The sequence below is a fragment of the Canis aureus genome, chromosome 3, assembly GCF_053574225.1.
Source record: "Canis aureus isolate CA01 chromosome 3, VMU_Caureus_v.1.0, whole genome shotgun sequence".
NCBI classification, from domain to species: Eukaryota; Metazoa; Chordata; class Mammalia; order Carnivora; family Canidae; genus Canis; species Canis aureus.
In genome coordinates, this window is record NC_135613.1 from 74,140,243 (window position 1) to 74,168,180 (window position 27,938).

The 27,938-nt window shown below is 50.1% G+C and overlaps 2 protein-coding genes across 24 annotated transcripts in view; one reads left to right on the forward strand and one right to left on the reverse strand.

The window, feature by feature from the left end:
- Window positions 1–1,858, forward strand: part of PHLDB1 (pleckstrin homology like domain family B member 1) — a 46,876-nt gene extending 45,018 nt beyond the window's left edge. For all 20 annotated transcript variants that reach the window (XM_077893744.1, XM_077893743.1, XM_077893738.1 and 17 more), the window contains one exon: window positions 506–1,858. In XM_077893744.1, the coding sequence (XP_077749870.1) occupies window positions 506–646 (141 nt within the window). In that variant the 3' untranslated portion in view covers window positions 647–1,858. The remainder of the gene's footprint in view (window positions 1–505) is intronic.
- On the reverse strand, window positions 1,223–27,914 carry TREH (trehalase). 4 transcript variants are annotated; one of them, XM_077893762.1, is made up of 16 exons: window positions 27,787–27,914; window positions 21,155–21,293; window positions 6,901–7,001; window positions 6,615–6,759; window positions 6,445–6,532; window positions 5,585–5,685; window positions 5,381–5,473; window positions 5,161–5,277; window positions 4,930–5,052; window positions 4,669–4,718; window positions 4,379–4,573; window positions 3,621–3,838; window positions 3,235–3,346; window positions 2,751–2,863; window positions 2,432–2,485; window positions 1,223–2,216 (listed from the first exon to the last, which is right to left on the reverse strand). In XM_077893762.1, exons 2-16 carry the CDS (start codon window positions 21,223–21,225, stop codon window positions 2,064–2,066), a joined length of 1,734 nt encoding a protein of 577 aa, XP_077749888.1. In that variant the 5' UTR covers window positions 21,226–21,293; window positions 27,787–27,914; the 3' UTR covers window positions 1,223–2,063. The 4 variants fall into 4 exon arrangements, with proteins under 4 accessions (XP_077749888.1, XP_077749887.1, XP_077749889.1 ...); XM_077893761.1 differs by lacking the exons at window positions 21,155–21,293; window positions 27,787–27,914 and adding an exon at window positions 20,459–20,641; XM_077893763.1 differs by lacking the exons at window positions 21,155–21,293; window positions 27,787–27,914 and adding an exon at window positions 8,931–9,729.
- Window positions 27,915–27,938: the final 24 nt, after the last annotated feature.

Genomic DNA, 27,938 nt, shown 5'->3' on the forward strand with positions numbered 1-27,938 from the left:
GGGGAAGGGGTTCCAGGGATGGGCTTGGGCAGAGGGGACTGATAAAGTGGACATGTTTGAGGCCCGGGCCCTCTGCCCTCCTGAAATCAGCCTCTCCCCAAGCCTCTGCCGCCGCAGCCCTGACCTCTGCTCCTCTGGGGACCCGGGCCCAGCATCCCACTGGCAGCTTTCTCCATCTGCCCCTCTGGTGACCGGAGGACACTCTGGTTCTCACTGCAATAACCCTTTGTGTCTCATTCTCTGATACTCAATCTTTGGCCTGGGGTGGGGGGTGGGGTGCCCCACGACAGGGCCCCCGGGGCGGGGTATGGCCCTGCCAAGGTCCCAGGACGGCTTGGGTGTGAGGAGGGGAACACTCCGCCTGGGGCCCCCTGGTGGGGACCAGGTTTGAGGCCTGTCTGGGACTCAGGCTCTAGCGCAGGGGCACCCTGGAGACGGGGAGGGAAAGGGCAGATGGAGCGTCAGAGGTGAGCCCCGTCTCAGCCCTTCCTCTCGCCCTGGGCAGAGCCCGAACCCAGCCCTCACCTTCTGTGTGAAGACCCACGACCGGCTGTATTACATGGTGGCCCCGTCTGCAGAGGCCATGCGCATCTGGATGGACGTCATCGTCACGGGAGCGGAGGGCTACACTCAGTTCATGAACTGACTGTGGTCGGCGGGCCTCCCGGACCCTGGGGCCAGCCCCCCTGCTGCCCCCGGAGACAGAGCTGCACCCTGGGCCCTAGGCCACGCGGGAGCGCTCCCCGGGCCCTAGGAGGGTGGAGCGCCGCTGGGGCTCCTGTACCAGACTGCGTGCTCTTCTGTAAGGAGCTCAGGCCCCTAACGTACCGGCCAATGGATAAAAAGTGGGGAGGCTCCTGGGAACTCAGAATTTGCAATAACCCTTCGGGGTCCTGGCCCAGGCCTGCCCGGGCTGAGGAGCCAGTGCAGAGGGGGCCTTGAGCTCTGACTGGCCCTGCGCTCCCCAGCCTGTGTTCTCTTTTGCAAAGGATAAATTATGGTACCAGAATCTGCCAAAGATCCCCTCCTGCCTCAGCCCCCCTTTGCAGGGGCCTCGGGGGCTGAGGAGAGCCACATCCAGAGTGGGGAACCAGCTCAGGCGGTGCACTTGTCAAACCCCGCTCCACCCTGCTCTCCTGCATTTTATTACTTTGTTCAAGGGCCAGAGACCTCAGGTGTCATCCTTGAGGTCCCAGCCCCACCCCCTTTTTGCAGACCCCAAACTCTGATCTCCATAGTGACTGCTTCACCGCCATGGTTACATACTCATTGCCTCCGCCCATGCTTCTACTGTGGGCCCACCTGAGGGTACGTCCTGCCATCTCTCCAGCCCAGGACCTTGTGCATCTCACGCTGGGAGCGGGGGAAGGGACCAGACACCCCCTCTTCGCCCTCCACCTGTGTCTCCAGGCCCTGATGCACAGCCTGTGGCCCCCCAGCCCAGCCCTCTCCCTTCCACTCGTGCCTTGCTTAGAGCCAGAAGGGACGAAGCTCCTACATCCAGAGACTGGAAGAGGAGGGGAGCTGTTGGGAACGGCGGCTACACGGGTTCTGTACAGGCTGGGTTTCTAACAGGGTTGGAGGGCTTCTCAGACACTCCAGGGAGAACCTGAGCAGGAGAGGAGGCAGCAGAGGGAGAGGATCCTGAGGTGTGGCTGCCCTCCCTTCAGCATCAGAAGGGTGACAGAAATGGAGAGCAGAGGACCAGGCCACCAGCTGCCTGGCTTTGGCCCTTCACGCCTTAACACTAAGCCCACCTCCCTGCCCACCACTGGGCTGTGGCTGCTGGGCCCCAGGCTGGGTGACTTTCAGTATTTGTAAGCATCTCAACAGAACAATAAAGCATTTGGAGTACGTGTTTGGGAAGCCAGGTTGCATGGGGTATGGGGCTGTGTCCCCACAGAACAGGATTTCCTCCTTATTAATGTTCCAGGAGGGACACGGGTCTAACCCATGACTTCTGGGACCCTCCCAGGACTGGCTGGGGGATGGAGGATGAAGAGGCAGGAGAAGGTAGGTACTCACACAGAAGTTTAATGAGGCCCACGGGGCAAGGAGGCCCATCACTGTGGCAGGAGGCCAAGCAGGAGGCTGAGCAGAAGGGCAGCTGTGAGGCAGTGGGGCTGCAGGAAAACTGTCTGGCTGCCTGAGCTCAGCCGGTCACCATAGCGCTCCAGGAGCATCAGGACCACTCCATTGGTCCAGCCAAAGCCCTCCTGGAGAGACAGGACCAGTGGGGTCCTTCAGGGGCTGTGAGATCCCCACCCACACGCCCAGGAACTGCCTAGCCCCAGGGGTACAAAGGAGCTCCAGTTGGCCTCCTCCCAGTGGACCCACATAATGGGAGGAATCAGAGGCCCAGATGAGGGTTGGGGGGCGGGTCATGGCCTGCTGTGGGGACAAAGTCCCCTGTAGGGTGTGGGCCACTCACCTGAACCTCGTACTCCCCTCCACCACCTGGCTGACCACCATTGCTGATGTCATACTGGAAACAGAAGGACAGGCTGTAAGGTCGGCAAGGCCCCCAGGCTCCCCATCCCAGCCCTCCAGGGGGAGCAACACATGTGAGCCTCCTTGGGAGAAGGGGCTCTGGCCTGTAGCTCCCGCCCCTGCAGTGCCTGAGAATGACCACCGGGCGTCACCACTGTCCCTGGGCTTTGCAAAGCCTGGCGATCCCCGCCCCCCACTCCCCTACCCCTGCTCCCCAGGGGGAGGAGCCCCAGGAGGGTCTGGGCTCAGGAGCAGCTCACCTTCTCATACATGGCCGAGTCCCTGGAGTAGACCTCAAAGTTGGTTCGGACCCAGTTCTGAGCCAGCTGGAAAGCCACTTCCTGGGCCCGAGGTGAGGGAGACTTGGCCAGACCTGGACCCCACCCCAGGCAGGACCCTGAATCTCCTGAGTCCTCATCCCAGGGCCAGCTGAGGCCTGAGCCTTACTCTCTCCAAGGAGAGAGAAAGAGGCCCGGGCCCTAAGACCTCCCTCGTGAACCCCGTGAAAAGCCAATGTGTTCCTCACCCAGGGCCCAAGTTTGGAGGGAGAAAGGAGGGCTGGTTCCCCTGACAGGTGAGGGTGGACACAAATATCTGCCGGGTAGGAAACCAGAGAACAGAAGAGCCAGAGAAAGGCCCCCATGGCTTTTGTTCACACCTCCCCAGTACCGGGAGGCTGACCCAAGGGGTCAGCAAGGTGCAAGGGGTAAGGCCCTGGGTTATGCCCCATCCCTGCCTCCCTACCTCTGATGACCAGGTCCTGCAGGGGGGCCCAGGCATTGGGGAAGTCCCACTGCTGGCCTGTGTTCTGGAGAGAGGTCGGGATCCCGTACTGGTAGGTCAAGATCTGGCTGTCCTGAAAGGTTCCGGACATTCCTATGACTGGATGGGGTCTGGATGAGGAGCCAAGAGGCTGGCTGGGCGCCCCTAAAGCCAGGTGTCCCCCTTCTTGGGCTTTTCTCTTGGCTCGCAGCTGCTCCCTGGTGGCTCCAGTGGGACCCGCAGGCTCAGACCGAGGGGTGGAGCAGGAGGGGGTGGCTGCCCCTTGCCAGAGGTCACTAGCTCAGAGTCAGGGAGAGAGCAGGTGGTCCTGCCCGCAGTGTACCAGCCCGCCCTGCTGCCCCCCTCACCTCCAGATATTTCAGAACCTTGTCCACGACGTTCGGGTCAGAGAAACAGCCAGACCAGAGAGGAGTGAGGTTGGATGGGTAAAACTCTAGGTTCTTCTTTCTGTTCTCAAGATCATAGTCAAACCAGGCACCTTTCTCCTCATCCCACAGGATGGCCTTCATGGCAGCCAAGCGCTGTTGCCACAGATTTCTGTATTTTGTGGCTTGGACGCTGTTCCCTGAGGTGACACTGTCTTTAGGCTGAGCAACCAACCAGGGTGGCTGCGCTTGGGTCCCATGCCTTCAAGAGAAGTCTACTGTGGCTTCCTCCTGTTGTCCTCCCCAAGGGCTAGAAGTCCTGACAGCAAGGGGACATGTGTACTTGGAACCCACATTTCTGGCCTCTAGGACTTAGGATTTCCTGAGCACGTGGCCCCATAGGGCTCCCAGTTGCTGCTGTGGCCAGTTCCCAGGTCAGTCCTAGGAGAGCACTGGCCACGTGTATCCCCCCAGCTCTGACAAGTGCAAGGGCAATTGTTTAGGGAGAGAGAATGGAGGGAGTTTGAATGTGTGGACTCAGGTGTCCTCTCAGACCCAAGAAGTCCCTCCCAGTCAGAAAGGGAGAGCGAGGAGAGAGTGGGCTTCCTTTGTACTCCTGCCCTAGGGGTGAGGTACAGAGCAGGCTGGGAGGCTGGAGGCCCTTCCCCCACGGCCGAGGCTGAGGCAGGACCCAAGCTGGACGAGCACCCCCTGCTCCCTCCTCCCACTGGCGCACTCACCCAGGCTGGAATAGAAGTTGCTCATCAGCTCCTCTGCCTGGCACAGGAAGGCATTGAGGTCAACAGGCACGAATTTGCTGGTCCGGGTGCTGCTGAGCAATTTGGGGTTTGGGCCTCCAACGAGCCACCGTGAAGAGAAGTCCCAGCCAGACTCAGCTCCAGCCTTGAGCTCAGCCCACAGGGTCTCCCGGTCCCCTGTGAGGACAAGGCAGCCGGGGAGGGGGCCCAGGGTCTGACACACCACACCAGGCCCCAGCCCCGCCCCGATCCCTGCCCTTGTTGCTGCTCACCTTCCGGCAACGTGTTTGCCAGCTCGGCATCTTTGCTGTAGGACTCTGGCCTGGAAGAGGAAAGTGGGGGTCCCAGTGCTAGGAGGCTCTGAGCCCAAGCTGGAGGCTGAGCCCTGCTGCCTCACCTGCCCTTGGATCGCCCTTCGTGGGCCCTGGATCGCCCAGGGCTTTCAGCATCAGTCTCCGAGAGTCGGGGTCCGTCCCTGGCCCTCAAACCAGGTGAACAGCAGGAGCCTGAGAGGCTGGCAGGCAGCTCCTTACCTGGGTCCCCCATAAGGGACGGCGTAGTGATTCAGGACGTAGCTCTTCCCCCCCGAGCTCACAGAGACGATCCTGTTCTGCGTCCAGAAGTCCAATTCCAAGGCCAGGGTCCCGATGCTGTCCCTGGGACAGGAGCCAGGCCCCACCTCAGCCCAGGCCCGCGCCCTGAGGCCCGCCCTGGGAGGTCCTGGGGAGGGGGCGTGCGGGGCGGCGGGGGGACGGGGCGCCCACCGGAGGAAGGCCGTGTCGTTGGTGTGGCTCACGTAGCGGTCCATCATGAGGGTCAGGAGCGGGGGCTGGCTCCGCTGCAGGTAGTACACGCGGGCCCCGTTCGGGACGTGGCCGTAGCTGCCAACAAGGGGGCCTGCTGGGTGCCTCTGCCCCGCGGCCGAGGCCAAGGCCCACCCACGGGCTCCTCTGCCCCAGCCTTGGGGTGCCCGCCCCCTCTTACATTCGCACCAGCTCCAGGAAGTTCTGCAGCATGCCCTTCACCGTCCCGGGCATCTCGGAGAGGAGCAGCCCTTCCATCACCCAGTAGGAGTCCCTGGGGAAAGGGACAGCTCAGCCACCCCTGCACCCCCGGGCCAGTCAGGGTGCCCCCCCTGCTCAGGACGGCCTCCTGCCCTGGGCTCCCCCTGCAGCCCTGGCCCCTCACCAGTAGTAGAATTCGGTGAAGCGCCCCCCAGGCACGATGAAGGGGTGTGCTGCGTAGATGAGAGAGAACTGCTCCGGGTGGCTGAGGACCTCGGGCTTCACCTGCGGTCAGGGGAGAGGGCACAGGGCCCCCGCGGCCCCCACGGTGTCGAGGCTGGAGGAGGCCGGGCCGTGGAGGCCCTGGCAGCTCTGGGCTCTGGAGCCAGGCAGCCGGGCATGGGTGCTGTCTCTGGGGCGGGTCAGCCGTGTGGCTTTGGCCAAGGCCTGAGGCCCTGGGAGCCTGGTCTGCTCGGCCCCCCATGCTGGCCTCTGGGGTCCCTGCTAACTCAGCCTGGCACTGGCAGGTGCTCACCAAGCAGTGGCTATCATTAGGACCCTTCCCCATCTCTGCTGCCACCGCCAAGCCAGGCCCCAGAGACCCAGGGCCCCCATCCTCTGGGAGGACAGATGCTGTGCAGCCTTGGGCAAACCACTGCCTTCCCTGAGCCTCAAAGGAGAGAAGCGTCTAAAAGACTGTGCTGACCACAAGCCACATTCAGCAACGACAACTGTTCCAGAGCACAGGCCTGACCTGATTTCCTCAGGAAGAGTGAGCCTAGCTGGGCAGCCTGGAGGAGGCAGACAGGCTAGGTTTGCCCGGGGTGGGGGGGGGGGGTGGAGGACAGTGAGGGCTTCAGGAAGAAATGAGAAGTTAGAAGTAGATGTTCATGTCTCCCTCTCCATAAATTCTTTCTAGAGGCTCCATTCAAGGACCCGATGGTGGGGTCCCAGTCTGTGCTCTAAGGACAATGTGGGCCCCAAGCTGGCATCCCCCTGTCCCTCCTTACTCCATCCCCTGGCTAAGGCCCAGGATGTTGATACCTTCTTTCCCAGTCTCTTCCAGAGCTCGTGTAGCTTCCCTCCCCAGGCTCGCAGCTTGGGGTCCGAGATCTTCTGCAGGAACTGGGGGCTGGGAGAACACGGACCCCATGGGGTTGAGGGAGGCAGGCCTATCTGAAAGGCCCCCTCCTGTTTTTCCGTCTAGGTGGTACCTGTCTTTCCAGTCCTCGGGAGTCCAGGGCTGCAGCTCCTGCCCCCCGGCCTGGAAGTGCTCCTGGATGAAGGCCCGCAGCTGCTCTAGGGGGATGCTCTGGTTGTGGGTGGCGGCCAGCTCGCGGAAGCGCTGCAGAACCTGGTCTGGGGTACAGGGGCAAGGACGGATCAGTTGGACCCCAGGAGCCCCTCCCTGATGGAGAGGCTCTCTCTCTGCCTGCTCTTGCCCTCTGTCATCTTTGATGTAGAAGGTTCAGGAGGTCGGGTGCCCCCCGGGTGCCTCACCTGGAGCCGAGTTCAGCGGCATGTCCACAAATTGCTTGTCATCCTGGTAGAGCTTGGCCATCTGAACTTGGTGCAGGAGCTCCCCGTGGCAGTAAATCTGGCTGCAGGTGGTGCCGGGGAGGGGAGTAGGAAGGCTGGAGCCTGGGCACATTGCTGGCCCGGACTGGGTCCGTGCGTGAGTGTGCCCATGCATGTGTGTGCCCAGGTGTGAGAGGGGTTTGTGGGTGGTGGTGACCTACCCAGCTGAGAGAAATGAGGAGCGCCCCCTGCAGTAAAGGACCTGAACAAGTGCCTGAGCCCACACTGGTTGGTAACTGGGAACTGTGTGGGAGACCCAATGGACAAAGGACAAGAGCCCTTTAATTGGTGACACGTTAGGAGGGGTGAGGCCAAGTCTGTACAGCCTCGGCCAGCCTGGCCCCTGTGAACCTGACCGGAGGGCTTAAGGCGAAATCCTGTAAGTTACACCCAGGGGCAATTGCTGAGCCCTTGGCCCAGAAAATTCTCGAATGTGGCGTATGATACAAATCACTGTGGAGACAATCACTAGCCTGCTATTGGGTGTTTATGGAAACCACTTCTGTGACTGGAGAACAGCAGATAATCCTGAATGGTGTCCCGGGTGATGTCAGAGAAACACTCTGGTAAAGAAGGCGGTTCCCCCAAGAGTTCCTTAGTACATGGTAAGGGTTTACATGGGACGGTGCTACGTGGGGACCACATGGGCAGGTGGCCTCCTTCCCCCCACCCTCTGCAGGGCTGCGGGAAGCACCCGAGGAGCCGCTGTGGCAGCTCTCCGTGACCAAAAGAAAGCTGCTTTGCTACCGATGGCAGTGCGAGGCCCACAGACCGTATCTCGTCTGCAAGGCCACTGCACTCTGACCGACTCCTGGGAATCTCTGCAAGAACAAATCAGCTCAGGGGGCTACACTGCATGCTCTTTCCCTTGCAGCGATGGAAAATTGAAAGCAAAAAGCTCCTATGTTGATTCTGTTTTAAATAGATTCCATGCCCAGCATGGAGCCCAACACAGGGCTTGAACCGATGACCCTGAGATCAGGACCTGAGCCAAGATCAAGAGTTGAACACTTAGCCCACTGAGCCCCGCAAGCACCCCTGTGTTGGGGTTTTTATTGACTCTCGGGCAGGGAAAAACTGGGCTGGGAAAGGAGATGCCCGCATGGGGCATGAGCCTCAGGAAATCACTCTGGAAATTCAAGGGGCCCATTAAAGTAGCTTTGCTTACTTCATTGTAGACAAATATGCTTATAATACTGTATCGGAACAGAAGATACTGTGCCGATCCAGTCAGCCCATAGTTCCCACCCCGGCTAAGAGATATCACACCAAATGGACACAGTGTGCTGCATGTCACCCTCAGAGCGCTGGCTTGATACACAACCAGAACAGACAACTGAAACATTTGTTGTCTGGGGGGGACCTGGGCGGCTCAGTCAGTGAAGCATCTGCCTTCAGCCAGGTCATGATCCCAGGGTCCTGGGATCGAGCCCACATCAGGCTCCCCAGTCAGCAGGGAGTCTGCTTTTCCCTTTCCCTCTCCCACTACCCCCTGCTCCTGCTCTCACTCAAATAAATAAAATCTGTATTTAAAAAAAAGAAACAGGGCATCCCGGGTGGCTCAGCAGTTTAGCGCAGCCTTCAGCCCAGGGCCTGATTCTGGAGACCCGGGATCGAGTCCCACGTCGGGCTTCCTGCATGGAGCCTGCTTCTCCCTCTGCCTGTGTCTCTGCCTCTCTTTCTCTCTGTGTCTCTCATGAATGAATAAATAAACAAAATCTTAAAAAAAATCTTTAAAAAATTTAAAAAAGAAACACCTGTTCTCTGAAACAGGGAGAGAAAAAAGCTTGAAGGGCAGGCTTACACAATGTCACAAGTAGGTGCTCACACTGAACATGGGATGGGGGCCAAAGGAGGCTATCTACTGGATAGATTCGGCTACTTTTCTGGGGGACAGGAAGAGAGGCTGGTGGCAGGACTATACAATTCCTTCCCACTGCATCTCAACTTACCTTTAGCCTCCAAGGACCCGACTGCCACTGCGGTGCCAGAAGCATGAATGATCCCCAAGCAAGACTGTAGTTCTCTTTTCAAATCCTTGTGCCAGAATTCCCAAGGGCCTAATGGGGCGGGTTGTGCCCTCACTGTGCTAACAGTGAACTCAGCTGTACAGGCCTGGGGGAGTGGGGAACAGCCACTTGTTCCGGGCTGCATAACTCTATCTTATATGGATGCACGAGGACTAGGGGCGACACTCCCAAGGCTGGCTGTGCTGCTGGAGATCTGGATGGGTAGGGTGGCTGAAGCTGACGTCCCTTCCAAAGGGGGAAAGGTGGAGTGAAAAATCAATGCCAAACGGAGAGGAGGAAATGCAGCTGAAGGCAAAGAGATGAATAAGTGGGTGTTCAATGAAAATGGGTAATTGAGCGTGCCACGGGTGCCTGGGGAGAGCAAGAGGTTACCATGGTCCTTAGCACAATCATAGCGGATACGTGAAATGCATGGGCATGCCCTGTGCCTGCCATGCTCACCCTGCCTTTGGAGCCTGCTGACGTTGAATGGAAGCCTGCGAACACGACTGGCATGGCTCTGGGAGACATTCCGGCTGAGGATGTGATGCTGAACTGTGCTGTTGATGACCAAAGGTGACCCTAGTGACTGGCCAGTGTCTTTCGACATCAAATTTTTAGACTACACCTACTACAAAGGATCATTTGGGAAGGAACTTCCTGGAACTACTTTCACTGGGTAGTTTATAACTCTTGGCAGATTGCTGTGTAACTATAAACTTTGAAAATCAAATACTTAGAAAGGCTGCTGATATGGGGGGTGTCTGGGTGGCTCAGTCAGCTGAGCATCTAGCATCTTTTTTTTTTTTTTAAATCAGAGATAAAGGGAGAGAGTGAGTGTGCACAGGGAGGGGTGGAGGGAGAGAGAGAAAGGATATCAAGCAGATTCTGTGTGGTGTGTGGAGCCTGATGCAGGGCTCAATCTCCTGACCCTGAGATCATGACCTGAGCTGAAATCAAGAGTTAGATGCTTAGCCAACTGAGCCACCCAGGTGGACCAAGCATCTGATTCTTGATTTCAGCTCCGGTTTTGATCTCAGGGTCATGAGTTCAAGCCCTATGCTGGGCTCCACACCAAAAAAAAAAATCTCCCGGGGATCCCTGGATGACTCAGCGGTTTGGCACCTGCCTTTGGCCCAGGGCGTGATCCTGGAGTCCCGGAATCGAGTTCCATGTCAGGCTCCCGGCATGTATCTCTGCTTCTTTCTCTATGTCTATCGTGAATAAATAAATAAAATCTTAAAAAATAATAAAAATAAAAAAATAAAAATAAAAATAAAATCCCCTGATTTTAATGGACAAAACATAGCAGCATGTGCCATGTGCTATATGCACAAATGCAGATCACCCTTGTTTTTGTGAATAGAATACTACTAAACAGAAGGGGAAACATGGATTTCTTGTGGGATGAAAACAGTAGGTATCATATAGTACATCCAAATCCTTCTGGGGAAAAGCCTCATCCTGAGATGAGGAAGGCCATGGGAGGCCTTACGGCATACTCAAAATAAATTGCACCTAGGCATGACTATCACTCATTTCATCCTCATATGGGTGACCCACCATTTCTGGGTATCAAACATGTCTCCAAGCTGCACTCAGGCTCTTAGTATCTAATGGCAACAACATACATGGTAGATTAAACACTGGACTGTGAGACATGAAAAATCTGGGGGTAGGGGGCGTACCTGGGTGGCTGAGTTGGTTAAGTGTCCGACTCTTGATTTTGGCTCAGGTCATGATCTCATGGTTGTGAGATCCAGCCCTGTGTCAGGCTCTGCACCAAGCTTGGAAAGGGTTTAGGGGAGATAGGTCCCCCATTATGGAACAAACTGAATTTACTTTTAATGAGGAGAGGCATTCAGGGGCAAAAATATTAGCTAGAATAAGCAGATTAGAAGTTCTGTCCAAAACGAAAGCAAAGGCCTGGAGTCAGGCTGGATAGACAATGAGGCTTTGGTGAAACGGGTCAGGCCATGGCAACAGAAAACGCTAGATAATGCCAGGGTCCAGCACCAGGAGGGGGCCTGCACCCTCACCCCACAGAGCCTCCTGATTGTTAATGTGGATTGAAGCCAGAGTAGCCATGAGGCAATGGCCTTCTATACTGGCTACTGAGGCTCAAGAGCCATGCTTATGGGAATCTTCTTGTCCTGCAAATCTAGTTCTCTGGACTTTTGTACTTTACCCCAATGCGCTCTGACTGCCCTTGCTCCAGGAATAGATCAGAAGAAGACATGCCCTGTCATACAGTTAGCAGGGATAGAAACTATTCTGAATACCACCTGTGTCCTGCCCTAGGAAGGAGGCCTGCCCTGCCGTGTAACAGCATATGATGGAGACCAGTCTCAGTGCCAGCCTGTAAACTGAGACAGGGTGACCAGCTTCGCCTCCAACTGACTCAGAACCCAGAAATAACAAATAATAATTTGCTATAATACATAATAAGATCATGGCTAATGATGCCTGTCCATAATAATATTCGGTATAAGAGCAAGGCTTGAATCCAGAGAAGGCCCTGGAGTACCTGTGTAACTCTTGCAGTTTGTTCTGTAATGGAACCCCATTGTACTATGACCACGCCAGGATATGCTATAGTACTGGTATTATCAGTATGCTTCAACCACCTTATGTAAATAATCCATATGATAATTATGATATTGATGCTTGAATATGTTTGGAGAGGGAGTTAAAGCCTCCTCAGAATGAAACAGCAATGGGAAATGACTGGCCCAAGGAAGAAGTGGATTTAGCTAATTTCTGTGCTATGTAGTTCTGCACAAGTTTATCATTAAGATACAAATAGTGGGGGTGCCTGGATGGCTCAGACGGTTGAGCGTCCGACTCTTGATTTCAGGGGAGATCATGATCTCAGGGTCCTGGGATCAACCCCACATCAGGCTCCACACCATGGAGATTCTCTCTCTCTCCCTTTCTGTTTGTCCCTCCCCCGCTCATTTGCATGCTCTCTCTCACTCTCTCAAAATAAATAAAATCTTTAAAAAAAGAATGAAGGGGGCAGCCCCGGTGGTGTAGCAGTTTGGCGCCGCCTGCAGCCTGGGGTGTGATCCTGGGGACCTGGGATCGAGTCCCACATCAGGCTCCCTGCATGGAGCCTGCTTCTCCCTCTGCCTCTCTCTCTGTCTCTATGAATAAATAAATAAAATCTTAAAAAAAAAAAATAAAATAAAATAAAAATAAAATAAAAAAGAATGAAGGAAGGAAGTGAATAATCAAATCAGTGTAAATATACAAAAATGTATGTAAAGGCTTTGTAGGCTAGTTATTAGAGTAGCTGTTTCGATCTGTCCCTGGTCTGCTCTGGCTCCTCCAATGGTTGGGCCTAATCAGACTGATATACTGATCCATCTATTACATAATTACTATACTCAATGCAGATGCTTGAATATGATGATTTTGCTGAAAGAGAGCCCAGGCCAAAGCCAGTGGGCTGGTGGACTGACAAGTTCTGATGCTAACCACCCCCAAGTTAGTGTAGACTCTGTAGGCTTAAGAGCAGAGTCTCTAATAAAACTGCCCTTGCACTCAGTTCATTTCTATAAGACATATAGGGTGAGGTCTGAGAGGGTCCTGAACATAGAGCTTCTTTGTCTTCCTCCCGGTGGAATAGGGACATGTCTGTCACCCTCCTAGGACTTTGATGTGTTCACCAAATAGGACACTCCACTGAGCCTTGGTGTGCAGAGTTTTTTTTTTTAAATCAGAGTTCCACTGCATGGGTATGATTGATTGAATCATTGGCCATGTGATTGAACTCAATCTTCAGCTATCTTCTCCTCCCTGGAGGTTGGGCTGATATCATGTGGCCCAAACACCAACCCTCTAATCACATGGCCAGTCTTTCAGGCACAGAGTGGTCCTATCCTGAGACATCTCATTCGCATGACTGGCTAAGGACTCACCATGAGTCACCTCATTAACGTAAACTAGCAGAGCCTACCCGAAGGCCCAAGGCTCTCCTATCACTTGAGAAGTTTCAAGAGCTCAGAGGTTACATTCCAGGAAACTGGGTCAAAGGACTGACATGTTCTTTGTTATACAACAGGTTACCCCTGATCTGTGGCAAATGGTCCCTTTTAGCAAAACATTCATCCCTTGAGCATCTACACTTCCTGTAGCATTTATATAACAGATAAAGCAATAGTATCCACAAGAATATACCAAACATTCAGAGCTAGGGTAGGGATAGGAAGCTTTTAACTAAGTTTCCCAATACATTTGACCGTCAATATTAATATTGTAATGTAACCAACAAGGCCGGTGTTTTACCGTATCACGCTATGGTAGATGTGAGCTGGAAAAGGAGTCAGAAGATGTTGGCACATTACTAGACTCTCATACAATCATGATTAGTCTAGTCCAGGGTCACATTATATGATGAGAATGTCTCCTAACAAGGCCAACTCAGGTTTGCAGGCTTCCGCTTTCTCTCGTCAAGTTCCAAAGCAGGAGTGGTCTCGGCAATACGTGTGTTCACCCTTTCAGGCGTCAGGTGTAGCTGAACCATGAGGCCGCATCACTTCTTGCTATGAGCCTCTTTTTATTTTTTTTTTTATTTTTTTATTTTTTAAATTTATTTTTGTTTATTTATGATAGTAATACAGAGAGAGAGAGGCAGAGACACAGGCAGAGGGAGAAGCAGGCTCCATGCACCGGGAGCCCGACGTGGGATTCGATCCCGGGTCTCCAGGATCGCGCCCTGGGCCAAAGGCAGGCGCCAAACCGCTGCGCCACCCAGGGATCCCTGAGCCTCTTTTTAAAGTGTTACTGTAACAGTGGATTTCCTCCACTACTCATTTCTTTACCTTCAGCTACTGTTTCTCCTTCTTTTCATTTATATCCAAACTTTTCTACCTTTGGAAAGGACATTGGGTCCGGCTGCTGGCCCAGATTGTGGGCAGCAGTGCTAGTCTGGCAGGTGCCCCCCCATGGTCCCCTCCCACTCACATGGTGTCACATGGGTTTACTTCCTACCCATAGGCCTGAGTGAGGCCCAAATACAGCCGCTTCCAGTGACGCTCCCATTTAGCCAGATGGGGTGAAGGCGCAACGCTCTGCATCAGGACCTTAGGAATCCGGACATAGCAGTTTAAGGGTAGAGTTACATTTTCTTACCTAGGAACCATCCCTGCTTCTGACACGTGTAGCTGCTGCCTTGGGCCTGGCCCTTCTGCATCAGGTAGAAAAAAGAAGGTTGAAGTGACATGGGGGAGAGAGAAAATAATGGTCATATCATTGTCTTCCTCCCATGTGGGAAGAATTTCATGGCCATACCAGCCTCCTGTCTACCTCTTCTCGCCTAGATTCCCCCAGAAAAGCAGAGGAATCTATCCAGTGGGACCCCCCCACACACCTGTGAAGTTGTGCCAGCCAGCCCTTCATGCCTGCATCTCCCCGCTTCAGACAACCAGTGTTTTATTTGTCCATTCCAGGGATGTCTGGGTGGCTCCGCGGTTGAGCATCTGCCTTCGTCTTAGGGAGTGATTCCGGGGCTGGGGATCGAGTCCCACATCAGGCTCCTGGCAAGGAGCCTGCTTCTCCCTCTGCCTATGTCTCTGCCTCTGTGTGTCTCTAATGAATAAATAAATAAAATCTTTTTAAAAAATGGTCTATTCCAGCTTTCTATTGTACCATTAATCAGAGGATGAAAGTATTCCCTGGTCTGGAAAATGTAACTCAGTGTCCAAATTGGCGCCATATTTTCTGATCTGGTCCTTTTATGGTATTTTGGGCATGTACTGCTACACCTGACACTGAGTGTCTGTTCCTGCCAGCATCAATCTCACTGGCCAGCCTCACCAGGGAATCTGCCCTGTAGCCCATCTCCTTTGTTGACAGGACAGCTCTTATTGGCATTTTGTGCCTCAGAGGTGGCAAGTGCTGAATATCCAGATTCAGCCCACCTCTGCATGGCTGTAACCTCTCGATGTCTCATTGGTTTGTGAATATGAGTGGCCACCTCATGTGAACACACAGGGATTCCCACTTGCTGGCCCTAATTATTTTCCAGTCTGAGAAGGGGGTCCTTCTCATAGGCATCAATGTGTTCTATTTTAACAAACCCCTTAAATTTCCAGGGACTTCCATAGGCCGGTGCCACGCACAGGCATTGTTGCTGTGGACCACTTTCCATGGCCCTTCCACCTCACCATATGGCCAGGATGGTGGCCACTAAAAGTAGGTAGAAGCACAGTGACAAATAGTACACATGCAGTTCAGCCCACCAAGCTGATCTGTTTTTTTTTTTTTTTAAAGATCTTAATTATTTATTTGAGAGAGATAAAGAGCAAATGAACGGAGGGAAAGGAAGAAACAGACTCCACACTCAGCATAGAGCCCGACATGGAGCTGGATCTCATGACCCTGAGATCATGACCTCAGCCAAAATCAAGAGTTGGATGCTTAACCAACTGAGCTACCCAGGCGCCCCTGGTTTTATCATCTTTGGTCAGGGTGGCAGGCTTCCTGTGCTGTCTGTTCACCTTGGAAGGACCATCCAGGGATGCCTGGTGGCTCAGTGGTTTAGTGCCGCCTTCAGCCCAGGGCGTGATTCCGGGGTCCTGGGATCAAGTCCCACATCGGACTCCCTGCAAGGAACCTGCTTCTCCCTCTGCCTGTGTCTCTGCCTCTTTCTCTCTCTGTCTCTCATGAACAAATGAAAAAAAAAAAAAAAAAAGAAGAAGAAGAAGGACTATCCATGAACCAAGAGCTGTTTATAGGGCACTATCCAAGTGGCAGTAGAATCCAGCGCTCCTCACTTGGTTCCAAAGTCAGTTCTAGAGGAAAAGTATGGGGTTAGTTCTACGTTCCCCCAGCAGCATGCCCCTGCATAGACCATGTCCCCTGCATTATGGAACTCTTCCAGGCATATATCGTTTCTCCAACATCACCCAAGATACTGTGGGTGTTTCTGGCTTTAAGATTATCTTATGTTGGGGCGCCTGAGTGGCTCAGTTGGTTGGGCATCTGCCTCTGACTCAGGTTATAATCCCAGGGTCCTGAGATGGAGTCCCACATGGGGCTCCCTGCTCAGCAGGGAGTCTGCTTCTCCCTTTCCCTCTGCTGCTCCTCTGCTTGTGCTCTCTCACTTGCTCTCTGTCAAATAAATAAAATCTTTTTTTAAAAAAAGCTTTTATTTATTTATTCATGAGAGACAGGGAGAGAGAGAGGCAGAGACATAGGCAAAGGGAGAAGCAGGCTCCATGCAGGGAGCCTGACATGGGACTTGATCCCGGGTCTCCAGGACCACACCCTGGGCCGAAGTCAGTGCTAAACCGCTGAGCCACCTGGGCTGCCCCAAATAAATAAAATCTTAAAAAAAAAAATTATCTGTCCTTCAGAGGGGCAGTCTCAATTAGTGCCTGATAACAAGCTAGTAATTGCCTCTTAAATGGACATTTTTCTAGTCCAAAGTCTGGCAGGCGTGCTGGGAGGGGCCCCAAGGTGCCCTATAGGCTCCATAGAAGGATGTGATCTGGGTGACCTCAGGCAATCTTACTGGTGCTGGTTGGAATGTCCTATCCATACAAGAAGCAATAGCATGATGGGTAGATTTACATGCCTTTTGTTTTATAATACTAGAGACTGGAAACATTCCTCTCTCGACACAACATCCGCCCCTGTAACGCATCCAGCAAAACAGAGGCAATCACTTCACGTGAAAAGTGTTCAAACACCAAATAAGCTTTCACCTCAGTCCCTTTGACCCTGGTGTTCTTAACCATGACAGTTTGGGTTTTACAGTACTAGGAAGGGTAGGTGCCATCCCAGGCCAGACGTGATAGCCACTCCTCAAAAGCATTCAGCAGAAGGAGAAACAACCCCTTGACATATAGTCTGTCTAAACATTCCGATTTCCATCCCAAGAGTCACCTTAATCCCACCAACTCTTGCATTTTTATGTCCTTTCAGTCTGACTGTAGCCCCTTTCAGGGCTTCACTGGTGCTTTTGGTATATAGTGCATGAGACCCCAGGGCACAGAGTCCAGAATCTTCTCTACCCTCTGACCATTTTGCCTGCTCATATGTGTAACACTTTGCCTCCCCAGCAGGAGACAAAGCTAGGGGACCCTCACCTTTTCATCAATCTTAATTTTGATTAAATTGCAGGGCCTTTGCCTTAGGAGGTGGGAGGTCAGATTTCTCATTATCATCTTTGCCTTGCAAAGTTTTTTTCCTATTTCCTTCAAAGTAGGGTGATTAAAACAGATTTGTTTAGGTCCCTTGCATCTTGGGGGCCTCCAGGGCTCCCATTGGTCCACTCAATTTCGAAGAAGTGCTGCATTAACATTTCTACCCACAGCTGCTTTATTCACCCCATTTCTCAATAACTATTTAAAGATTCCACCCTGCTGGGATGAGTCCATTGGCTCCCTCCCCGTCTATTCTGTTCTCTTGGAAATCAGTCTAGCTTGCTTCATTATTGTTGTTTTAGATTCATTTTTTCCCCTTTGCAAACAGCTCTGAGGCTGTGGCTGCACCTCAGGCCAGCCAGAAGTGGGATCCTCCCCCTCACATTCCTTAGGCAGGGGCCCTGAGATGAGAGGCTGAGGTTTGGACTGGCCAGAGTAGAAGCTTGGCCCATCTCTCGCTTCCATGTTTGCTATTATAGGATAATAATAACCCAGGGATTGCATTTTTAAATTTTTTCTTATTATTTTTCATTTTCTTAAGCGCCTAGTGAGCCAACACTCTGGGAGTTGGACCCGTCATCTCCAAATTCCATTGATAACTTTCACCTCCAGGAACCGATCACAACATAGCTGCTGTTCCAAACCGTGGGCGACCCTACAGCCATCCAGGAACCAAAGCATGCTCATCCATTGTTCTTTCATCTTGCTTTCCCTGAGCCACACGTTCCAGCCAATCAAGGTCATTCTAGCAAATCACACATTTGCTGACATCATCTGCAATACTACAATCCAATCTTGGTACCAATTAGCTCAGGCCATGGGCACAGTCCACAACAAGACAGGCCTCACTCCAGCTAGCACTGCCAGTTCCCTGGTCCCCAAGCTACGCCCATTTCTGACCAACTGGCTACAAATTTGGAGGTTGCAATCAACCCATCAGGTTCAATAATGTGCAGACTCCCAGAACCCAGGAAAGCACTATACTTACGATTATAGCTTATTATGAGGATACAAATGAGGACCAGCCAAAGACACACATAGGAGGAGGTCTGGGACAGTCCCGAATGCAAAGTTTCCCTATCTTCTTCCCAAAGAATCAGGATACATCACCTTCGTGGTATGTCAAAGTGCTCACCAAACAGGATGCTCCCCTGAGTTTTGGTGTGAAGAGTTTTGGTACTGGGGTCTCATTCACACGGTTGGTTGAATCACTGGCCATGTGACTGAGCTGTCTTCAGCTCCCTCTGCCCCAGAAGTCAGGAGGTCGGGTTGGCATCCTGTGGCCCAAGGCATCAATCCTCTACTCACACAGTCTTTCTGGTATGGCCATGCCCATCCTGAGACATCCTATCAGCATGATCATGTAGGGGCTCCCACGAGTCACCCCATTAATATAAACTATCAGTGCCACCACGGATACCCAAAACCTATCACTTGGGAAATTCCAAGAGCTTAGAGATCATGTCCCAGGAGCCCAGGATGAAAACCAGACAAAATGCTTCATTATACAACAAGTAACTTGTGCCATAAAGGATTGACTTAGTGGGCCTGCTGTGTTCCAACCCTACACATTTCAGAGAGAGTCTGGTGTGGGCCCAGCTCCTGAGCGATAAGCACTAATCTGCTGGAGCCCTGCCAGACAAAGCTTTATCTGGGGCCTTCGGCCATGCCAGATATTTTATGCTACTAATGTGATGTATGGTAGGGATTGAGGGCCACCCAATATCACTCTGACTTGAAGACCTAGAGACTAGGTAAGATAGGGCATACAGATGCTCCACGCCTCTGTCACTGAGTCCCAGTGAAAACCCTGAGTGTGAGGTTCAGGTAAGCTTCCTGGTTGACCATCTTTCATGCATATTGTCACATACGTTGCTGAAAAAATTAGGGATACCCAGGTGGCTCAGTGGTTGAGCATCTGCCTTCGGCTCAGGTTGTGATCCCAGGGTCCTGGGATCGAGTCCCATATCAGGCTTGCCACAGGGAGCCTGCTTCTCCCTCTGCCTGTGTCTCTGCCTCTCTCTCTCTCTCTCTCTCAAAAATAAATAAATAAAATCTTTTTTAAAAAAAGAAAGAAAATTAAATTAATCATACAGATGAATGGAACTTGTGTTTCTTCCCTCCTGGACTCTGCCCTCTGAGCCTTTTACCATTCCTGATTTTAACCACTATCCTTCACTGGAATAAACGTCACCATGGATGTAACTATCTGGGGAGTACTAAGTCACTGGAGCTGCAGTGGTCTTACAGACCCCAGACACAGTTTTTCTATACTTTTGGCAACTAACCTCATGCTTGACAAAACTCTTGATCACACAGCCTCTCTGAAAATCCTTATTACAATTGCTCAGAACCAAATCTATGAATCACTCCAGGTAATCCTTTCCCCTTTATATTCCACAACCATCAGCAAGTCCTATCAGCTCCACCTTCAAAATATATCCCATACTGAACCCCTTCTCACCTTTCTGGTCCTACCACCGGCGCCCCAGCCCTGGTCCTTCTCTCTTGCCTAGCCTGCTCCTACCTTTGTCCCAGCCATGGAGGCCTCCCTTGAATAATGACCTCAGAGCCGTTGCATTGCAGTTTCCCTGCCTGGACTGTCTTCCAGATGTGCACAGAGACGGTTGCCTCCACAGTTCTGCTCAAACGTCTCCACACACACGCCCTCCCTTGCAGTCCTCTCTGAAACACCCTCTGCTCACCCCGAGCAGCTCCCTCACTTCCTTTTACTTTTGGGTATGCTTCTATCAGGACTTTCCTTACCAGTTATGTAAGGCCCACGAAGATAGGGACCTCATTTCTCTTGTTCGCTCCTGCAGCCCAAGAGAGCTCAAGAAATCCATTTAAGTGAGAAAGGGATGATGCCCTGTAAGCCTCGGAGGCAGGACAGGGTCATTTATCTGTCTCATTTGGAGATGGGAACTATGGCTCTGAAAGAGGTTTGGCTTGCTCTTGGTCCTAGAGGTGAAACTCAGGAGCGCTTTTCAGGCCCTTATACTGCCTCTCACCTACAGGCTGGAGAAGCCAGAAAACTGGCAGAAAGTTTCCTAAGAGGAGAGCCCTGCAGAGTTTGAGGAGGAGGCTAGAGCGAGGGGCGGAGGGAGGGAGGACACTGGCCAGCCAGCAGCCCGCTCTTTCCCGAGCGCTGGAGGTCTGGTGCCTGGTGTCCAGCACAGAGCCTGCCACACAAGGAAAGCTAATTTCCTTCCCTCCCCTTCTCTCCCAAGAGCTGACCTCCAGTGCTGGAGAGCTCATCTCAATCTCCTGGCCCTGGCCTTCCTGCCTGCCCCCTCCCTCTGACTTCTCCATTCCTACCTGTCACAGGGTGGGGGCAGGGCGCCCTGGGACCCCAGCCCCAACAGAAGCAGCAGGCCCAGTTCCCAGGACTTCCTATGCATGGTGGTGGCTGTGGCCGTGGCCGTGGAGTAAGCCCTGATACCTCTTGCTTGCTGGGGTGCAGCCTGATTCACCTGCCTACTCAAGGCAGCCAAAGTCCACGTTTGAGGCGTGGCCGCCAGAGGGGCCGGATGCCAGGTCTACGCCAGGCCAGGTCTACGCACAGTGCACAGCGGCTTGCACTCCTGCGCTCAGGTCACAGAGGCCAACCCCTGCCCCCTAACCTTGTACTTTTCCTCCCATGTCTTTTTTTTTTTTTTTTAATTTATGATAGTCACAGAGAGAGAGAGAGAGAGAGAGAGAGAGAGGCAGAGACATAGGCAGAGGGAGAAGCAGGCTCCATGCACCTGGAGCCCGACGTGGGATTTGATCCCGGGTCTCCAGGATCACGCCCTGGGCCAAAGGCAGCCGCCAAACTGCTGCCACCCAGGGATCCCCTTTCCCATGTCTTTTTAGTCTTGGCAGGTGCCACTGTGTGGGCCCTTCCCTGAGTCACATGGTGGGGTTGCTGTGGGGCTCCAGGCACATGAGTGTCAGGGGCATAATTAGGTCACACATCTGGGACCAGATGCCAGTTGCTCTGCTGGCCCCAAGATCACCACTGCAGAGAATTACCTTTTCCTTTCATGTTTCAGATACAGTGGCTCCAGATTCTGTCCCAGGTGCAACGTGAGGCAGGGGCCCATGAGGAGGCTCAGCGGTGCTCGGTGCTTGTGCTGGAGGACGGATGGCTCAGGCCTGAGATGACACAGGGCTGCGGGGAGGAAGTGTGCACGGTAAGGTGTGCGCTATAAGCCGGTCACCGTCTGAGATCAGTGACCATGTGACCTTTCCTTAGGACTCAGGCTTGTAGTCTAGGGTGTCGGTTGTGGTGCCTTGTCTGCCACAGACAAGATGGCCCGTCCCTCCCCACCTCTGTCCTGTTAGTTTGCCCACCTCCTGGGAAGCCATCTCTGCCTCCAGATGCTACATACTTCCTTCCTTTGTTTTTCTTTATATATATTATTTTTAAAATTTAAATTCAATTAATATATAGTGCATTATTAGTTTGAGGTAGAGGTCAGTGATTCATCCATCTTGTATAACACCCAGTGCTCATCCATCACGTGCCTTATGTCCATCACCCAGCCACCCCCTCCCCCCGCTCCAGCTACCCTCAGTTTGTTTCCTATGATTGAGAGTCTTTTATGGTTTGTCTCTGATTTCATATTTTATTTTTCTCTCTCTCCCCCTATGATCCTGTTTTGTTTCTTAAATTCCACATGAGTGAAATCATTTCATTATCTTTTTCTGACTTATTTTGCTTAGCACATATCCTCTAGTTCCAACCATGTTTTTGCAAATGGTAAAATTTCATTTTTTTTTAAAGATTTTATCTATCTGTCTCTCACACATACACACACACACACACACACACACACACAGAGAGGGGCAGAGACACAGGCAGAGGGAGAAGCAGGCTCCATGCAAGGAGCCTGACATGGGACTCGATCCCAGGTCTCCAGGATCAGGCCCTAGGCTGAAGGTGGTGCTAAACCACTGAGCCTCCCGGGCTAAGATTTCATTTTTTTTGATGGCTGAGTAGTATTCCATTGTGTGTGTGTGTGTGTGTGTGTGTGTGTATATATAGTATTCCATTTTGTGTATATATCTATATCTATCTAATCTATCTATCTATCTATATCTATATATAAGTCTTCTTTATCCATTCATCTGTCAACAAACATCTGGGCTCTTTCCATAGTTTGGCTCTTGTGGACATTGGCTATAAACTGGGGTGCAGGTGCCCCTTCAAATCACTATGTATCCTTTGGGTAAATACCTAGTAATACATTTACTGGGTCGTAGAGTAGCTCTATTTTTAACTTTTTGAGGAACCTCCATACTGTTTCCCAGAGTGGCTACACCAGCTTGCATTCCCACCAACAGCCTAAGACAGTGAACCCTTTCCTCGCATCCTTGTCACTACCTGTTGTCTCCTCTCCTGACTTGTTCATTTTAGCCATGCTGACTGGTGTGAGGTGGTATCTCATTGTGATTTGATCCGTATTTCCCTGATGCCAAGTGATGTTGAACATTTTTTCATGTGTCTGTTAGCTGTGTGTATGTCTTCTTTGGAGAAATATCTGTTCGTGTCTTCCACCCATTTCTTGATCAGATTGTTTTTTGGGTGTTGAGTTTGATAGGCTCTTTATAGATCTTGGATACTAGGCCTTTAATCTGATAGGGCATTTGCAAATATCTGCTCTTATTCTGTAGGTTGTCTTTTGATTTTGTCAACTGTTTCCTTTGCTGTGCAAAAGCTTTTTGTCTTAATGAGGTCCCAATAGTTCATTTTTGCTTTTGTTTTCCTTGCCTTTGGAGATGTGTCTAGCAAGAAGTTGCTGTGGCTGAGGTCAAAGAGGTAACTGCCTGTGTTCTCCTCTAGGATTTTGGTGGATTCCTGTGTCTCGCATTTAGCTCTTTCATCCATTTTGAGTTTATTTTTGTGTCTGGTGTAAAAAAGTGGTCTAATTTTGTTCTTCTGCATGTGGCTGTCCAATTCCCAACAACATTTGTGGAAGAGACTGTCTTTTTTCCATGGATGTTCTTCCTTGCTTTGTCGAAGATTAGTTGACCACAGAGTTGAGGGTCCATATCTGGGTTCTTTATTCTGTTCCATTGATCTATGTATCTGTTTCTGTGTTAGTACCACACCGTTTTAATAATTACAGCTTTGTAATACAGCTTGAAGTCCAGAATTGTGAGGCCTCCAGTTTTGGTTTTCTTTTCTTTTTTAAGATTTATTTATTTATTTGACACACAGAGAGAGCACAAGCAGAGGGAAAGACATGCAGAAGGAGAGGGAGAAGTAGGCTCTTCACTGAGCAGGGAGCAGGGAGCAGGGATATGAAGCTTCATCCCAGGACCAAAGGCAGACACTTAACCGACTAAGCCACTCAGGTGCCCTGGTTTTCTTTTTCAACATTCCTCTGGCTATTTAGAGGTCTTTTCTGGTTCCATACAAATTTTAGGATTATTTGTTCCAGCTCTGTGAAAAATGTTGATGGTATTTTGATAGGGATTGCATTGAATGTGTAGATTTCTCTGGGTAGTACAGACATTTTAACAATATTTGTTCTTCTAATCCATAAGCATCTTTCCTTCCTTTTAAAAAAATATTTAAAATTTTTAAAATTTATTTATCTGACACAGAGAGAGAGCCAGAGAGCACAAGGGGGGGGGGGCGCATAGCAGAGGGAGAGAGAGAAGTAGGCTCCCTGCTGAGCAGGGGCCCAACACAGGGCCAATCCCAGGTCCCTGGGATCACGACCTGAACTGAAAGCAGATGCCCAACCAATTGAGCCACCCAGGTTCTCCTTAAAAATATTTTTCTTATGGTTAAATAGATACTACATAAAATCTGGCATTTCAACCATTTTAAAGTGCAGAATTCAATTTACATTTTATTTAAAGTATTTTGCAACTATTGCCACTATTTTCAATTAAAAAAAAAGACTTATTTATTTTCTGAGATCACAATCTGAGCCAAAACCAAGAGTCAGATGCTTAACCTACTGCAGCATCCAGGCACTCCATCAAAACTTTTTTATCACCCCAAAGATGTATTCTTTTTTTTTTTTTTAAGAGATTTTATTTATTTATTCATGAGAGACACACAGAGAGAGGCAGAGACACAGGCAGAGGGAGAAGCAGGCTCCCTGTGGGGAACCTGATGCAGGATTCGGTCCCAGGACCCTGGGATCATGCCCTGAGCCAAAGGCAGATGCTAAACAATTGAGCCATCCAGGCATCCCCCAAAGATACATTCTATAACCATTGAGCAGTAAGTCCTCAGTTCTCTCTCCCCAGGTCCCCTGGAAACCACTATTCTATCTCCTGTGACTATGAATTTATGTATTCTAGATATTTCATGGAAGTGGAATCATACAATTCATGTCCTTCTGTGACTTTTGCATTATTCAGTGTAGAAGTCTTTTATCTCCTTGCATAAGTTTAGTCTAGGTATTTTACTTTTTAAATGTTATTGCATATGGGATGGCTTCTTAAATTTCCTTTTCAGGTTGTTCTTGGCAGGTGTATAGAAATGCAACTGATTTTTGAGTATTAATCTTCTATCTTCAGCTTTACTGAATCTGTTTACCAGACTCAGCTGCTTTCCTGTGGATCCTTTGGGATTTTCTATATATAGAATCATGTCACCTGTGAATAGATATATTCTTCTTTTCCATTTGAACACTTTTCTTGTCTTGTTCCTTTGGCTAGCTGAATAGCAGAGGTGAAAGTAGATAGACATCCTTATCTCACTCCTGATTTTAAAGAAAAGCTCTCAGTCTTTTGCCAGTGAGTGTAATAGTACATGTGAGTTTTTCATAAATTCCCTATATTGCTCTGAAGAACTTCCCTTCTATTCCTCATTTTTAGAATTTTTTTTTAAATCATAGGAGGGTGTTGGGTTTGTCAAATGCCTTTTCTGCATCAATAATTATGTTGGGTTTTTTTCCTTTGTTCTGTTAATGCAGTGCATTACATTGGTTTTCTTATGTTGAACCATCCTTGCATTCTTGGAAAAATCTCGCACAGTGTGTAATCCTTTTAATATGCTGTTGGATCTGGTTTGCTAGTATTTTGTTGAGGATTTTTGCATTATATGTATAAAATATTGGGCTGTAATTTTCTTGTGGTATCTTTATACAGCACAAGACTCAAGTGTTGCTGGTCTCATAGGAGGAGTTAGGAAGTGTGTCCTCCTCTTCTATTTTGGAAGTTTGAGAAGGGTTGGCATTAAGTTTTCTTTAGGTGTGTGGTAGAGTTAGCCAAGGAAGATGTTGGTCTTGGACTATATTAGGATTTTCCAGAGAAACAGAAACTAGAGAATATATGTGCATGTGGAGAGAAAGAATGAGATTTAGCTTTAAATTTTTTGCTTATATGATTGTGGAGGTTGGCAAGTCCAAAATCTGTAAGATAGATCAGCAGGTTGGATACCTGGAGAAGTCTAAAGGCAGTCTCTTGACAGAATTCCCTCTTCTTCTGGGGACGTAAGTGTTTAAGGCCTTCTATTAAGGCCTTCAACTGATCAGATGAGGTCTACTCACAATATGGAGGGTATGAAATAAGAACGGAAAATCTCATTCAAAATACAGTCAGGATGGGGCACCTGGGTGGCTAAATTGTTAAGCGTCTGCCTTTGGCTTGGGTCGTGATCCTGGAGTCCTGGGATTGGGTCCTATGTTGCTCTCCCTACATGGAGCCTGCTTTTCCCTCTGCCTATGTCTCTGCTTCTCTTTCTCTCTGTGTCTCACAAATAAATAAAATATTTTAAACAAAAAAACAAACAAAAAAACCCAAAGATACAGTAAAGAAGTCCTGAAAGGGGCATGCTCACAGAGGTACCACCATTCAAAGCTAACTTTACATATCTCAGCAGGAGAAAAAGTTCTCTCTTTGCCCAGCAACAAACCAGCCAACGAGAACCACCACAACTCAGTCAATGAAAAGTCCCTACAACCCTGAATTTCTGCTCTGTTTGGAATGGAGTTTCATTTGCAACTATTGCCACAATGGAGTTTCATTCCAAACAGCCCCTCCCAACATCTTTCTTTCCTCTATAAAATAACACTCCTTTCCTTTGTTGTCTGAACTTGTCTATGGTTTGCATGCCCTGAATTGCAATTCCTCTATTTCCAAATCAATGCATTTTCCTATAAATGAATTGGCTATTTTTATTAAGGTTGACCAGGCTAATTTACTCAAAAGTCTCCTGATTTAATCTCATCTAAAAAATGCCTTCATAGAAATATCTAGAATAATTTTTGACTAAATATTGTGGTACCTCCATCTAGTCAAGTAGATACAGAAATTTAACCATCACGGGGAGGTTTCATTGTTGGGTGGTTGTTTATTACAATCTCTTTACTTGTTATAAATCCATTGAAATTTTCTATTTCTTCATGCATCAGTTTGGGTAATTTGTGGGTTTCTAGGAATCTGACCATTTTGTAGTGGTTATCCAATTTGTTGGCATACAATGTTCAGTTTTATTTTGTAAAGTCATAATAGTATCTCCATTTTATTCTTTTTAAAGATTTTATTTATTTATTCATGAGAAACAGAGAGAGAGGCAGAGACACAGGCAGAAGGAGAAGCATGCAGGGAGCCCGATGTGGGACTTGATCTTGGGTCTCTAGGATTACACCCTGGGCCAAAGGCGGCCCTAAACTGCTGAGCCACCCAGGCTGCCTCCATTTTCATTTCTGATTTTAGTTATTTGTATCTTCTTTTAGTCTTTGTCAAATTTTTTTCAGTAGCTATAAAGAAGCCCATGTAAGGCTCCATCTTAGGATGCTGGGATCATGTTTTTTATTTTTATTTTTATTTTTTTTTATTTTTATAGAGAACCACTTGCTTTACTCTGCACTCTGGGATCATGTTCTGAGCTGAAGGCAGATTCTTAACCTACTGAGCCACCCAGGTACCCCAATTTTCTCTCTGATTTTCTATTCTCTATATTATTTCTCTATGCCCACTTTTCATTTACTCTCTTCTGCTAGCTTTGGGTTTAGTTTGCTTTCCTGTAATTCCTCAACATACGAAGACAGGTTATTGATTTAAGATCTTTTGTAGAAACTTGCCCTGGGCGTGAAGGCAGTGCTAAAGCGCTGAGCCACCCGGGCTGCCCTAAGGCTCCAACTCTTAACATAGAAATATTACTCCCTTCAATTCTGTCAACTTTTACACACACTGTCACTCTGGGGTGACTGTGGTCTTAGCAGGGCTCTCTTCCTCTCTGAGCAACAAAGCTGATAAAATAAAGGCCAGTATTCCTGTATTGTTTTCAAAAGTGCCCAGGGTTATAAAATGATCTAGATTAATGCATTCAAATTTGGACTCTTTTGAAAGGATAGTTCAGGGAGACAGTATTTAATACTTTTTCTGATCCTATCTCCTTGCCCTCCTTCACAGCACTTGGGGTCCATTGCAGCTGGGAAACCAGGGCTGGGTGACTTTCAGTATTTGTAAGCATCTCAACAGAACAATAAAGCATTTGGAGTACATATTTGGGAAGCCAGGTTGCATGGGGTATGGGGCTGTGTCCCCACAGAACAGGATTTCCTCCTTATTAATGTTCTAGGAGGGAAACGGGTCCAACCCGTGACTTCTGGGTCCTTCCCCTGATCCCACTCCCAGGACTGGCTGGGGGTGGAGGATGGAGGATGAAGAGGCAGGAGAAGGTAGGTACTCACACAGAAGTTTAATGAAGCCCACGGGGCAAGGAGGCCCATCACTGTGGCAGGAGGCCGAGCAGGAGGCTGAGCAGAAGGGCAGCTGTAAGGCAGTGGAGCTGCAGGAAAACTTGTCTGGCTGCCGGAGCTCAGCCGGTCACCATAGCGCTCCA

Bases quoted from the DNA above. Each gene is read 5' to 3' on its own strand.
- TREH (XM_077893760.1), bottom strand. From the start codon at position 7,093: ATGCATGGGCACACTCACGCACGGACCCAGTCCGGGCCAGCAATGTGC. The intron at 5,474-5,584 runs GTGAGGGGCCAG...CCCTTTCCCCAG, and splicing joins TTCACCGAATTCTACTACTG to GGACTCCTACTGGGTGATGG. The intron at 4,719-4,929 runs GTAAGGAGCTGC...TTCCTCTTCCAG, and splicing joins GTCCCTTATGGGGGACCCAG to GCCAGAGTCCTACAGCAAAG.